Genomic DNA, 13,199 nt, shown 5'->3' on the forward strand with positions numbered 1-13,199 from the left:
AAAAAAAAAAGCTGGGAACAGGTTTGCTGGTCCAAGGGAGCCTGGTGGAACCACTGAGACTATGGCCCCTAGCTGCCCTTCAGGTCTGGAATTGAACACACACCTGTGGCTTCCAGCCAAACAATAGACAGGCATATCACTTGAGCACTTACCTGAGGTAGATAAACTCCCTGAGAGAATAAGCATGAGAGAAAGAAGGGCTGTTCAGGCATAGGGAGACAGCTCAGGGGGTAGGAGTGCATGGAGAGATGGACACAGGGAAGAGGTAACTATCGGGAGGAAGTGGGAGGGGAGATGTTGCATTGTGCTAAATTGTGGTCGATGTCATCAGACAAAGCATGTGAACTGCTGTATGGAAAGTGTATTTGCTCTATAAATTTTCACCCAAATCACAATAAATAAATAAATAAATAGTGATAACATTTAGTTTCTGATAAAGAACTTGAGAGATGTCAAGTGGGAGGAGGTAATTCATGGGTAAAGATCCTCTATGTCCTAACTTCATTTTAACCCTGAATGAGGAACCTTGTACTATTAGAATGGAAGGAAGACTGGGCAATCTACTTCCATAGAGATAGTGCTTTGGAAACCCAAGGAGGGGTCGCAGTGAGGCAAAATCAACTGAACAGCAGTGAGTTTGGGTTTGTTTGGTTTTTTGAAATAGATACTAAAGAGAAGAGGCCCATAACCAGGCTTTTGGGGTCAGCTATAGACTAATTTACCTCTAATGTATTTCCTGATTTGTTCACGTTCCAGTCAGGATTGTGTGGTTCTAAGGACTAGATCCCACTCAACCTAACCTAACCAAATGAAAGGAATATTTATCATGAGGATAAATATATACTAAAATTAGAAAATGATCAGGAATTCAGGCAAATGTATGGACGGGCTATTTTCTCTTTTTTTCTAGCAGTAAACCTCATGGTTTCTTCTTGTATATATATTCTATTCTTTGCTCAGTTAAGTTCCGGCCTACTTTTTTCCTACAGGGATTGAGGCAAAATGAATGATGTCTACCAGATCTCCTAAGGAACATGCTATGACCTAGATAAGACCTTCTATCCATAAACTGCTTTTAACTATGTAAATATAACTGGCCTGTCCAAATTGTTTATTTCAATACACTTGGAATTTATCAATTTATGGGGCATGGTTCATTGGAACATGAGAGACAAACTAATGTAAGCATTTTCCTATCTTTGTAATTAAAGTAGTATAAATCAGAGGAGCTAGCTCTGATATAATAATATTTCAACAACCTAACCATTCTCTATAATACCTTTCTATGTGTAGTCTAGCCCTTAGTCATATCCTGACGGTGGTAAACACCTTCAATAAGATGGCACATTTCATCTCCTTTACAACCTTCAAAGCTTCAGTAGTCATGCTGTTCCTATTAACTGCCATGGAGTAAATGCCAACACATGGTGACCCCATGCATACAGAGTAGAACTGTGCTCCGTGGGATTTTCAAGGTTGTGAGCTTTTGGAATCAGATCACCAGGCCTGTCTCCCAAGGTGCCTCTAGCGGAGTTTGAATTGCCAATCTTTCAGGTAGTACTTGAGTGCTTAACCATGTACACCACCCAGGGACTCCTACAATATTCCCTTCTATAGACTATGCAGCACCTAACTTCAGAACCTTGTTTATTGCTTGGCTTTGGAGATCAACATTTAAAATCCTTTAAAATTTGGTGATGTGGATACCACTCAACATCTTTAGATCAGGGCTATAAAATAATGTATCATTTGAGTATTCCAAAAGTATATAGAAAGGGCTACCATATAAATTGTAAAATTTTAGTCTGAAAATATATGAAGGATTTCTTTTCTTACCAAAAGGGTTCCCTTTGTGAATAGGAAAACTACAAAAGATTTCTTTTTTTTTTTTTCACATTTTGCTTCCACTTTGAGAAATTATATACATTGCCCAAGGTTAAATAACAGTGAGCGCTCAAGCCTGCATATAAACTCAGGTCAGCCTGATGCTAAAGCACCATCCTTTCCACTCTGCCATGCTTTCCCTACAGCACCTACTCTTTAACCTGGAAGTTTTATGCCTCCATGAAATGAGTAAGCAAATGATCTATTTAACTAAAAAAAAAAAAAAAAACCAGTCTCTGCAAATTTACAGACATCTTACAAATTAGAATACTATGAGCTATTTGGAGTTAAACTTTAAATACTGTACTAGATCAGACATGCCAGACTTACATTGGTTTTGTTTTTAATTTTCAAACCTGCTTATTTAATAGCTAGAGATGACTTGTCCAGTTCTTCTCTTTACAGATTCCACCCGAAAATTATGAAAGATTTTTTAAAGTGATACAAGATACTTACAGATACATATTCAGGAATAGAAAGTTGATCTTCAGGGAAAGCTTTTAGTTTCATATATTGCTCTTCTGCCAGCTCGAAGTCACGTAGATTTCGACGAATATCTCCAGCCTTCTCTCTTAGCTGAAGATTTGTTTCTTCTAGTTGTTTCTGTCTCAAAAGGATAGTTTCCATTTCTTGTTTCAGTAGTTCTTGATATTTTCTATATTAAGAGAGAATGTATAGCAAACTTAAAAAATCTTTGAGATTTAATTTTGTTTCCTTTTTATAGTAACGTAAAATTGAGAAATGAGAAGCCAAACAGAATTTTTTATTTTAGTTTTAAATGCTTACTTAACCAGTTAAACGTGAAGTTATAATTCTATACTAATAATAACTATGCAGACAAATAGTTGTTAAATAGAGATTCATATTCTTAAAGAATTATTTTAGAAGTTAAAATGGTAAAATTACACATTTCCTCTATAATATGGCTTAGGTCTCTGATATCTATTTTGGACTCTACCCATTAAAGTGATTTTTCATTTTCCTCATCTGGGTACTTTAAGGTATACTTTAAGATAACAATACTGAACCATCACAGGGCATTCATTCAACCAATGAGGTAATATAAACAGAAATCTGCATATATTCATCATTCTCAAAGAATACATGTAGCAGATGCTGTTATTGCTGGTTGAGTACCTAAAAATTTTGAGCAGAAAGTGACCACCTGATTTTTTTTCCCTCCCTACTCTATCACTCCCATAAACATACAAACATGCTTTAATCTTAAAACAAAAGAACAAAGAAAAAATATAACCCTTGACCCATTTCACTACCTTTAATTTCAGACTGCTAAATCCAATGATAAATTTTCAATCCTCTTCATCCATAACCGACATATCACTTGACAAAATTGGTCTCTCTTTCCTTCCTGACACACTTTCTTCATATGGTTTCCAAGATACTATACTCTTCATTTTTCTCCCACTATACTGGTGGCATCAACTAAGTCTCCTTCTCTGGTCTGTCTTAATGCTGGAGTCCTTGATTGTCTTCTCTGTGTATATTCACTTCCTTCAGGAATGCATCCAGTCTCATGACTTTAAATACTATCTATATTTTCAGATTTATAAATTTAGGCCAGATTTTTCATATACATCCCCATGGATATCTACTAAGACAACACTAGCTTATTATGCCCAAAACTGAATTCATGATCTTTACCCATAAACCTATTCCACTACAGTTTTCCCTGACAGCAATTCCATCCTTTCATTTACTTAGGCCAAAAATGTTGGTGCCATCTTTGACTCCATTTTCCCATAAACCACACATCTAATACACCAAGAAATCCTATCAGTTCTACTTCAAAATATATTTAGAATCCAATCACTTTTTACTACCATTAGCCATCAAGCGAATTACTGTAATAGCCTCTGAATTGCCCTCTCAGCATCATTCAGTCTACTGACAAATAAATTAGAGTAAGAGCCTTGCTGATGAATGCAGTATTTCTCAAAATGTGCTCCCCAGGACAGGTCATCAGCATCATTTGGGAGCTTGGTAGAAATGCACATACTCAGGTCCTAACCCAAATCAGAGCCTGTGCCAAAAGTGGGGCCCAGCAATCTTAACAAATCCTGTTAACAAACAGCACTTTCTGTTGGATGCTAAAGTTGGAGAAGCACTGACATTATATGATCCAACTTCACTGCCATTGAGTCGATTCTAACTCAAAGATACCGCCATTGCCTTTCCAAGGGCTGTAAATCTTTACTGAAGCAGACTGCCTCATATTTCTTCCATAGAGCAGCTGGTAGGTTCGAACCACCAACCTTTTGGTTAACAGTCAAATGTCTTAACAACTATCCCCACCAGAGGTCTTTATGTAATATGAAAATGGTCAATCATTTGTCAGATTTTTATTTTTTTTAAAGCAGGGTACTTCTCATAGATTTTTTTTATTTTTGTCTTCAATATTTAAACTTGCCCTGCTGACATTTGACTTTTTTTCTAGTCACCCACCAATTTTTGAACAGTTCCAAAGAGTACATTATAGTTTTAATGGATACAATGCATCTTCTTTGAACTGATATATCAATTTTAAACTAAATTATATAATCTTAAATACAACTGGCTTAAACACATTTGAAAGTAAACATCACAGCTTCTTGATAAGCATACAATAGAGCTGGAGAAAGTACATAGGCATATCAGAAGTCACCTAGTCAGGAGCACATATCAAATGAAGAGAAGTTAATTTAGAAAACAGGTTAGTTGTAGTCAGTTTAGAGAGCTTCCACTGCATTTATGGTTTACATACATTGGTCAATACATGTTTATTGAGTCAATTCTGAATTCTGATTTTTCTTTTTTGTATTTTGTGTACTGTATCAAGTAATCAACATTTTGTTCATCTGGATTTAACAATTATTACTATCTCTGATTTAAAATTTCTCTATTTTAGCTTACAAATCATATGCATGAAGGGGTAATGAAATTGGTTTTTAGCTACAAAATACACATTGTTGCTATTTTTAAACTTTTCTTACCTGGCATCCTTCTGCTGAAAAGTCAACTGGTTGTCTAATCTCAATGTTAGCAGCTGCTTCTGGTGAAGTGCATCATTAAGTTTCTCTTCCAATTCTTCAATCTTAATAGAGAAAAAGGTAAATTGTAAGGTCAGTTTTCAAATTCATCATAAAAACCTACTGTTTGAAAAATACTAAATATTGAAGAAAAAAAGCATTTAAAACAAAAAGGTTAAAAACAGAGATTTATTTTGGGGGGGCAATGGTTATGTCTACAAATTGCATCTTGTTCATATAAATGGTTTTGAAACTGTAGTTTGAAACTGTTGTCTCCCAAATGGTTTCTGCCAGCTGCCATTAACAGATTGTTTTCTTTCCTCTTCCCATTCTCATTGGGAAGCTCACTGATACTGGACTGTTATGCTGGTGCGTCCCCTGAGTTGTTATTCCCAGCCCAGACTCTCCATTTGTACTACCAGATCCATTTACCGTTACTACCTATTGTCATTGAGTCCATTCTGACTCATGGTAACCCCATGCGTTACTGAAAACTGCTTAACAGGGTTTTCTATAATCTTTTACAGAAGCAGATCATTAGGCCTTTCTTCTGTGGTGCTGCTAGGTGGGTTCAAACCGTTAACCTTAGGTTAGTAAAGAAGTGTAAACTATTTGTACCACCCAGGGAGCTTATATCACTACCACACATCTTCAAATGATTACCTCATGGGTGACCACAAATATCAATTGTGAAGATACTATATTTGAAGCACCTTTTAAATCTGAAAGGTAATATGAAATAAACAGATGCTTTGTGATCAAGACACACTCTGGTGACACAGTGGTTAACATATTCAGCTGATAACCAAAAATGGTCAGCGGTTCAAACCCAGCAGCTGCTCCATGGGAGAAACATGAGGCAGTCTGGTTCCATACAGATTTACAGCCTTAGAAACCCTGTGGGGCAGTTCTACTCTGTCCTATAGGGTCATTATGAGTCAGAACTGATTTGATGGCAGTGGCTTTATTTGGTTGTGATTAAAGAACTAGCCCTCACAAAATCTCTACCAAAAATCACTTGAGAAGTCTTGTCATCTTCAGCTTTAAGTTACCAAGGGATAAATTTTAAGAAGTTATGGGAACATTTAGATTATTAGTGTGATACATAAGTGCTCAAGAAATTAATTTATAATAAAATATAAATTGCCAAAATTTAAAAGCTGTAAAAGATGTCTTTCTAAGAATACCTCTTGGATTTAGGGACACTCTGTAAAAAATTTTAGGTGACGCTGGAATAAAGAGACGGGAAAGAAGTTTTGCTTCTTGAGCATAACATTGCTCACTATATATTTTGTCAGGCTGTTCTTAGCTTTCCGCAAAAGATGCTCTGGAGTGTTATTGAAAAGCTAAGTTGAAAAAATTCTTAATTATATAAATTATCAAATCAAAGCTAGTTTTGTTAAGTTCAATATGTGCTTTTAAATATTTCACAGTGTTTTTCCTCTCTGCATTTAGTCAGGGATAGCATTCTTGAGGAAAGGAGTCCTGGTGGCTTAAGCTTAAGTGCTTAAACTTGGTGGCTAACTGAAAGGTCAGTGGTTCAAACCTATCATCTGCTCAGTGGGAGAAAGATGTAGCAGTCTGCTTCTGTAAAGGTAATAGCCTTGGAGGCTTTACGGGGCAGTTCTATTCTGTCCTATCAGGAGGGTTTATGAGACGGAAGTGAATTGATGGCAGTGGGTTTGGTTTTTGGTTTGGAGCACTCTTGAGAAACTGTTTCTTTATTGAAAGATAAATTTCTCCAAGGAAGACATGCTAGGATGCATCAGATTTTTCAAATGTCAGAAAACTACTACTAGTTACAAATCATAATATTGGGTTACCATTAAAGAAACAAAGCTAAGTTGTTTTTTACACATTGCTGATTTCAGAACTCTGTCGCAGTAGTACTGGCAATGTAATTGTTTCTTTTTTTATAATATGGCATCTTCTAGGACATGAAGAACTGAGAAGAGCTGAGGCATCTATGTATTCTAGGTGTCCTAACCTGAAAACTGACCTGTTTCTGTCACTCTAGTTTTGCCTTTTGTAGAATTTCATTTTAAAACGATCACACAATATATAAAACCTTTTGTGTCTGGCTCCTTTACCTTTGAAGATTCACCTATGCTGCTGTGCATATTAACAGTTTGTTCCTTTTTACCACTGAATAGAATTTCATTCTATACATATACCACAATGTTTTATCTATTTGCCAGTTTTTGATTATTTTGTATAAAACTGGTGTGAACATTCACATATGAATCTTTGTGTGACATACTTTTTATATCCAGAGAAGTTGCACCATTTGGTATTTCCCTTCTATGCATTCTAGTTGCTTCATATCTTTGTGACCCTTTCTAAAGTCTGTCTTTAATTTTAGCCATTCTACAGGTACACAATACTACATTGTGGTTTTACTTTGCTTTTCCCTTATTACTAATTGTGGTGGTTATGTTTGTGTGTCAACTTGGCTGGGCCTGATTGAGTGGCTATGCAGCTGGTGGTAGTTATTCCCCACGATGAGACTGGCAATTAACTCCATGGTGGGAGCTACACAAGCTGCTGAGTAGCTGCCTTTGGGTATGTGATCTGCTTCCCCTATATAAGCAGCAGCTTTGGGAATGGTCTCTAGCTTATGGCAAACTTGGACCCTGTGTATAGCCATGTCATTGTTCAGCAGCCCTGCCATGCTCTGCCGATTTTGGGACTCAGGCTCACAATGGACTTAAATTAATAGCCTGTCGTGTGGATTGGTAACATCAGGACTGTTACCTTGGGGCTTCTCAGCTTCAGCAGCCAGCAGCTGCCTGAGTGAAGAAAAACCTCTAGCTCCAGTGGGCCAGAAGCAGGAAGCAGAGCTGGACCCCAAGGTTGAGGGGCCTGGCACTTTGAAACTGGATTTAAGGCCTCCAAATTGTAAGAATAATCTCCTGTTTGTTAAGGCCATCCCATTTGTGGTATATTCTTGTCAGAGTGGCACTAGGTAACCAGAACACTAATGAAAAGAGTCCCAGTGATGAAACAGTTAAGCACTCAGCTGCTAACTGAGGCTGGTGCTTCTAACCCATAAAGCAGCTATGTGGGAAAAAGACCTGGTGATTTGCTTTCATTAAAATTGTTATCATCGGGTGCTGAGTCGTTTTCTAACTCACAGTAAGTAATCCTATACGAAAGAGTAGAACTTTCCCATTATCACAGAACTGCTCCATAATCTTTCTTTATTATTAGAAATTTCCATTAAGTTTTACAGTTTTCAGCTCTAATGTTCAGGTTGATGGCCCATTTTGAGGTAATTTATGTAAAAGGTGTAAGGTAAGGGTAGAGGTTCATTTTTTTTGGCATCTGGACATGTAATAGTTCCAGCATATCTGTTGAAAACACTTTCCTTTCTTGATTTGAATGACCTTGGCACCTTTCTTGAAGGTCAACTGATGATATAAATATGGTTCCATTCAAACTCTTTTACTCTGTTCCATTCATCCATTTGTCTACCCTTATACATGGGAGTTCTGGTAGCGTAGTGCCTAAGGCACTTGACTGCTAACCAGAAGGCTGGCAGTTCAAACCCACCAGCCACTCCTCGGAAGGAAGATGGGGCAATCTACTTCTGTAGTGATACTGCCTCAGAAACCCAAGGAAGGGTCGCTATGAGTCGGGTCCTACTCGACGGCATATAACAACAATACCAATACCAAACTTTCTTGATTACTGTGGCTTTACAGTATGTCTTGAAATCATGTAGTGAAAGTCTTCCAACTTTTTTTAAATTATTTTAGCTATTTCAGGCCCTCTGAATAACGACACAAATTTTCCAATAAGCTTTTCAATGTACAAAAGAACCTGCTGTGATTTTGACTGGGGTTATAATCAATGTATGGGCCAATTTTGGAAGAACTAATACCTTAACAACACTGAGTATTCTAATCCATTATATATCTCTGCATTTACTTAGGTCTTTATATATTTTCCTTCAGCAATGTCTAATAGTTTTCAATATACATTTTGCTATTATATATGTTTTGTAAAACTGACCCCTAAACATTTTGTTTTTTGACATAATTTAAATTTCCAATTGTCTGATGTTGTTATGTGGCATTACTTCTGATTTTTGTATATTTACCTTACATCCTATAAATAAACATCATGTCATCTGTGAATAAATAAGAGTTTTAATCCTTCCTTTCCACTTTGTATCATACTTTGTTCAATGTAATTTTAACAAAAAATTCCAGCAGGGATTTTTTTAGACCTTGACAATCAGGTTTTAAAATATATGTGGAAAATGTTGAAAAAGGAAAAGCAAAACAGGTATTTGAACAGAAAATATATTATGGCAAAGACTTTCCTTAGATGTTCATCAAACCCATTTTGTCTTACTGACCACACAGCCAAATTTTATTCCCAAATCCCTTCCCATTTACATGGAATCATGTAACTAGTTTTTACCAGTGGAATGTACATGAAAAAAAACTAGTTATTCTAGATAGTTAAAAGCACATGAGCTTTCTTCATACTTCTTCTCTCTTTTCCTTCCCTGACAGCCCTGGAGACCATATGTCAAAAATGATAGCAATACCACCAATGATGGAAGGTATCTGGCCCTGGAAGTCACCACTTGGAGGGTAGCTACCAGAGAGGGTAGCTGGAACACTCCTCATTGGTCTTTATGTGAGCAAGAAACGCAATGAGCATTTATTACATCAGTCAGCTTATCTTGACTTTCAGCATCACTGAAAACAGAAAGGCCCCGATATTGTTCTTCTTTTGACCATAAAGCTATAAAATTATAAGCATTTATAGCCATTTCTCCTGTGTAAATGGAAGAAGTGTTCCTGCTCTTCCTAAAATTTAATCCTTAATAAATTCGAGCTCTTCTCTCTTACATCATCAAATTCCCCTCTCTGCTGGATCATTCCTATCATTAAGCAAAATGTTTGGTCTGAAGTTAAAAAACAAACAACAAACTACACTCCTTTGATCACAAATCTTCCTTCACTACTGCACCATTCCTCTGCTCTCCTTCAGAGTAAAATGTCAGTGCGTTCTGTCCTACACCATTCCAGAGAAATTATTCTTGTATGGATTGCTTCCATAATGCCAGTCCAATGCTTAACCCTACATATTTATCTTAGTGGACTTTTTAGCATGGCCTAAGAGCTGACCATTTCTTCTTTTTTTCTTCCATGACACTACTCTCTGGTTTTCCTCCCAATTCTATGAATATCCGTACGTTTCTAGGGATTGTCTTCTGGATTTTCTTCCTTTATCCCATTCCTAAATGTTCAGCTGCCCCTTGGTTTTCAACCCTCTTCTCTCCCTAGGCAATGTCATCCAAACCCATAGCTTTAAATGTCATTTATATGCTGATGTATAGTTCATATATATGTTTGAGTCAGACTCTCTTCTAAACTCTAATTACATTTAGGAGTCTACCAGGAATCTAAAATTTAACATGTTCAAAACAGAATTTATAGTTTAACTCTCAGCTTTCCATTCCTTTGTAAATAGCTCCAGTATCTACCCACTGCCATCGAGTTGATTCCAACTCATAGTGACCCTACAGGGCAGAGTAGAACTACACCATAGGGTTTACAGAAGCAGACTGATTCACCTTTCTCTAGCAGAGTGACTGGTGGGTTCAACCAAACCACTGACCCTTTAGTTAGCAGCCGAATGCTTTAACCACTGTGCCACCAGAGCAGCTAATTGCTCTAGTAGATGAAGCTAACATAGGATTCTTACATTTAGATTATTTGCAACAGCTTGTCTTCTGTTTCAACCCTGTCTGCCCTCATTGTATCACTTCAGTGATATTCTGAATACAAAATGGCATGTAACTCTAACTGCCTAAAATCTGCCAACGGCCTCTCTAACTACAGTAATCTAAAGCAAGGGTTAGCAAACAATGGCCAAATCCAGCCCACATCCAGTTTTTGTGCAGCCTATGAGCTAAGAATGAGTTTTCTACTTTTAAAGGATTATGGAAAAAAAAAAGGGACAAAGAGTATACACCATCTTGTTGTTAGGTGCCGTCAAGTCGGCTCTATGTACAACAGAATGAAACACTGTCCAGTTGTAAGTGAGCTCATTGTTGCATCCACTGTGTCAATCCATCTTGTTGAGTGTCTTCCCCTTTCTCACTGACCCTCCACTTTACCAAGCATGATATCCTTCTCCAAGGAATGGTCCCACTGGACAACATGACCAAAGTAGGTGAGACAAGGTCTGGTCATTCTTGCTACCAAGGAGCATGCCAGCTGTACTTCTTCCAGGACAGATTTGTTCCTTCTTCTGGCAGTCCACGGTATTTTCAGTATTCTTTGCCAACACCATGATTCAAAGGCATCAACTCTTCTTCATCTTCCTTGTTCACTGTCCAGCTTTCACACACACATGAGGTGTTTTCACATGCAAATACCATGGGTTCGATTAGGCGCAATTTAGTCTTCAAACTGACATCTTTGCTCTTCAAAACTTTGAAGAAGTCTTTTGCAGCAGATTTCCCAGTACAATACGATATTTGATTTCTTGACTGCTGCTTCTATGGGTGTTGATTGTGGATCCATGGGTATTGATTGTGGATCCAAGTAAAACAAAATTTTTGACAGCTTCAACTTTTTCTCCATTTATTGTGATGCTGCTTATTGATCCAGTTGTGAGGATTTTTTGTTTTCTTTATGTTGAGGCATAATCCATACTGAAAACTGCAGTCTTTGCTCTTCAATAGTAAGTGCTTCAAGTCTACCTTACTTTTAGTAAGCAAAATTGTGTCATTTGCATATCTCAGGTTGTTAATGAGTCTTCCTCTAATCCTGATGTCATGTTCTTCTTCACATATGCTTCTCGGATTATATGCTCAGTATAGTGAAAGGATACAACCCTGACACAAACACTTCCTGATAGCGTTCTGGAATTCCCATTCATAATGTTATTCATAATTTGTTATGATCCACATAGTCGAATCCCTTTGCATAGCAATAAAACACAAGTAAACATCTTTCTGGTATTCTTTACTTTCAGCCAAGATCCATGCTACACTATATGTGGCCCCCATCAAAATCAAATCCATTTCTATGGAGTCAATTACAGCTCATATCAACAATACAGGGCAAAACAGATCTGTCCAGGGGGTTTTCAAAGCTGTAAATCTTTAGGGAAACAGACTGCCACATCTTTCTTCCGTGGAGTGGCTGGTGGGTTTGAACCACTGACCTTTCAGTTGGCAGCCAAGCACTGAGCCACTATACCACCAACATTCTTTGTATGTGGCTCTGAAAGCCTAAAATATTTACTGTCTGGCCCTTAGCAGAAAGAGCTTGGTGACTAAAGTAGGAAATCTCTATTACCAAGTCACTCTGTATGATATGAACTCTGAAGATACCTTGTTTGAGTGTTTATTGATCATTCCTCTCCCTTGAATGTCACTATTAACAATTGTGATATTCATCGTTCTATGCCTCAGCAACACACCTCAATAAATGCCTTGAATCAATAAATATGATTTTCCACATTCCTCATGGGAGCTCTGGTAGCTTAGTGCCTAAGGCACTTGACTGCTAACCAGAAGGCTGGCGGTTCAAACCCACCAGCCACTCCTCAGAAAGAAGGTTGGGCAATCTACTTCCATAGTGATACTGCCTCGGAAACCCAAGGAGGGGTCACTATGAGTAGGGTCAGACTCCATGGTACATAACAACAACATATTCCTCATAATTACTATTTTTCAAATCAAGAACATTGTTAGCACAAGGAGAGAAACTACTGCTTTTTTAAGGCTATGATTCTTAAAATTTCAACTGGCTACTAAATTAAGTCCCTTAACTCAGTGGCAATCAAGCTGGGAAGATGCACCCCTTTATTTCCCAGGGAATAAGGAACCCACAGATCTCTAATGAGAGATAACCAAAGAAAATTTTGCCATGTTTAAATTGATGGCTAAGGAGAAAGAAGAATAAAGGAATAAAGTGAGTAAAATAGGGGACAGCAGCATACTAAAAAAAAAAAAATTCATAGCATAGCAACCCCACGTATGCAGGGTTGAGTTTTCAAGACTATAACCTTTTGAAAGCAGAGTACAAGACCCATCTTCTAAGGTGCCACTGGGTAGTTTCAAATTGCCAAATTGCCAACCTATAGGCTAGTAGTCAAGCACTTAACCATGTGTAACACAAGGGGTCTCTATAAGAAGGAAAGCAGAAGCTTCCCCCCCAGGAAAAAAAAAAAAAAAAATTACCATGAAGTCGATTCCTACTCATGGTGACCTCATGTGCTACAAAGTAACATATAGGGTTTTCTTGGCTGTAATCT

At 37.4% G+C, this 13,199-nt stretch overlaps 1 protein-coding gene across 1 annotated transcript in view; it reads right to left on the reverse strand.

The window, feature by feature from the left end:
• Positions 1-13,199, reverse strand: part of PIBF1 (progesterone immunomodulatory binding factor 1) — a 529,275-nt gene that overhangs the window by 511,894 nt on the left and 4,182 nt on the right. The window contains exons 2-3 of the mRNA XM_007948312.2: positions 4,875-4,975; positions 2,341-2,539 (exon numbers count right to left, since the gene is read on the reverse strand). Coding sequence (XP_007946503.1) covers positions 2,341-2,539; positions 4,875-4,975 — 300 coding nt within the window. The remainder of the gene's footprint in view (positions 1-2,340; positions 2,540-4,874; positions 4,976-13,199) is intronic.

This window comes from Orycteropus afer, unplaced genomic scaffold (genome assembly GCF_000298275.1).
Source record: "Orycteropus afer afer isolate SDZICR_OR568_19922 unplaced genomic scaffold, OryAfe1.0 scaffold00212, whole genome shotgun sequence".
Taxonomy (NCBI): Eukaryota; Metazoa; Chordata; class Mammalia; order Tubulidentata; family Orycteropodidae; genus Orycteropus; species Orycteropus afer.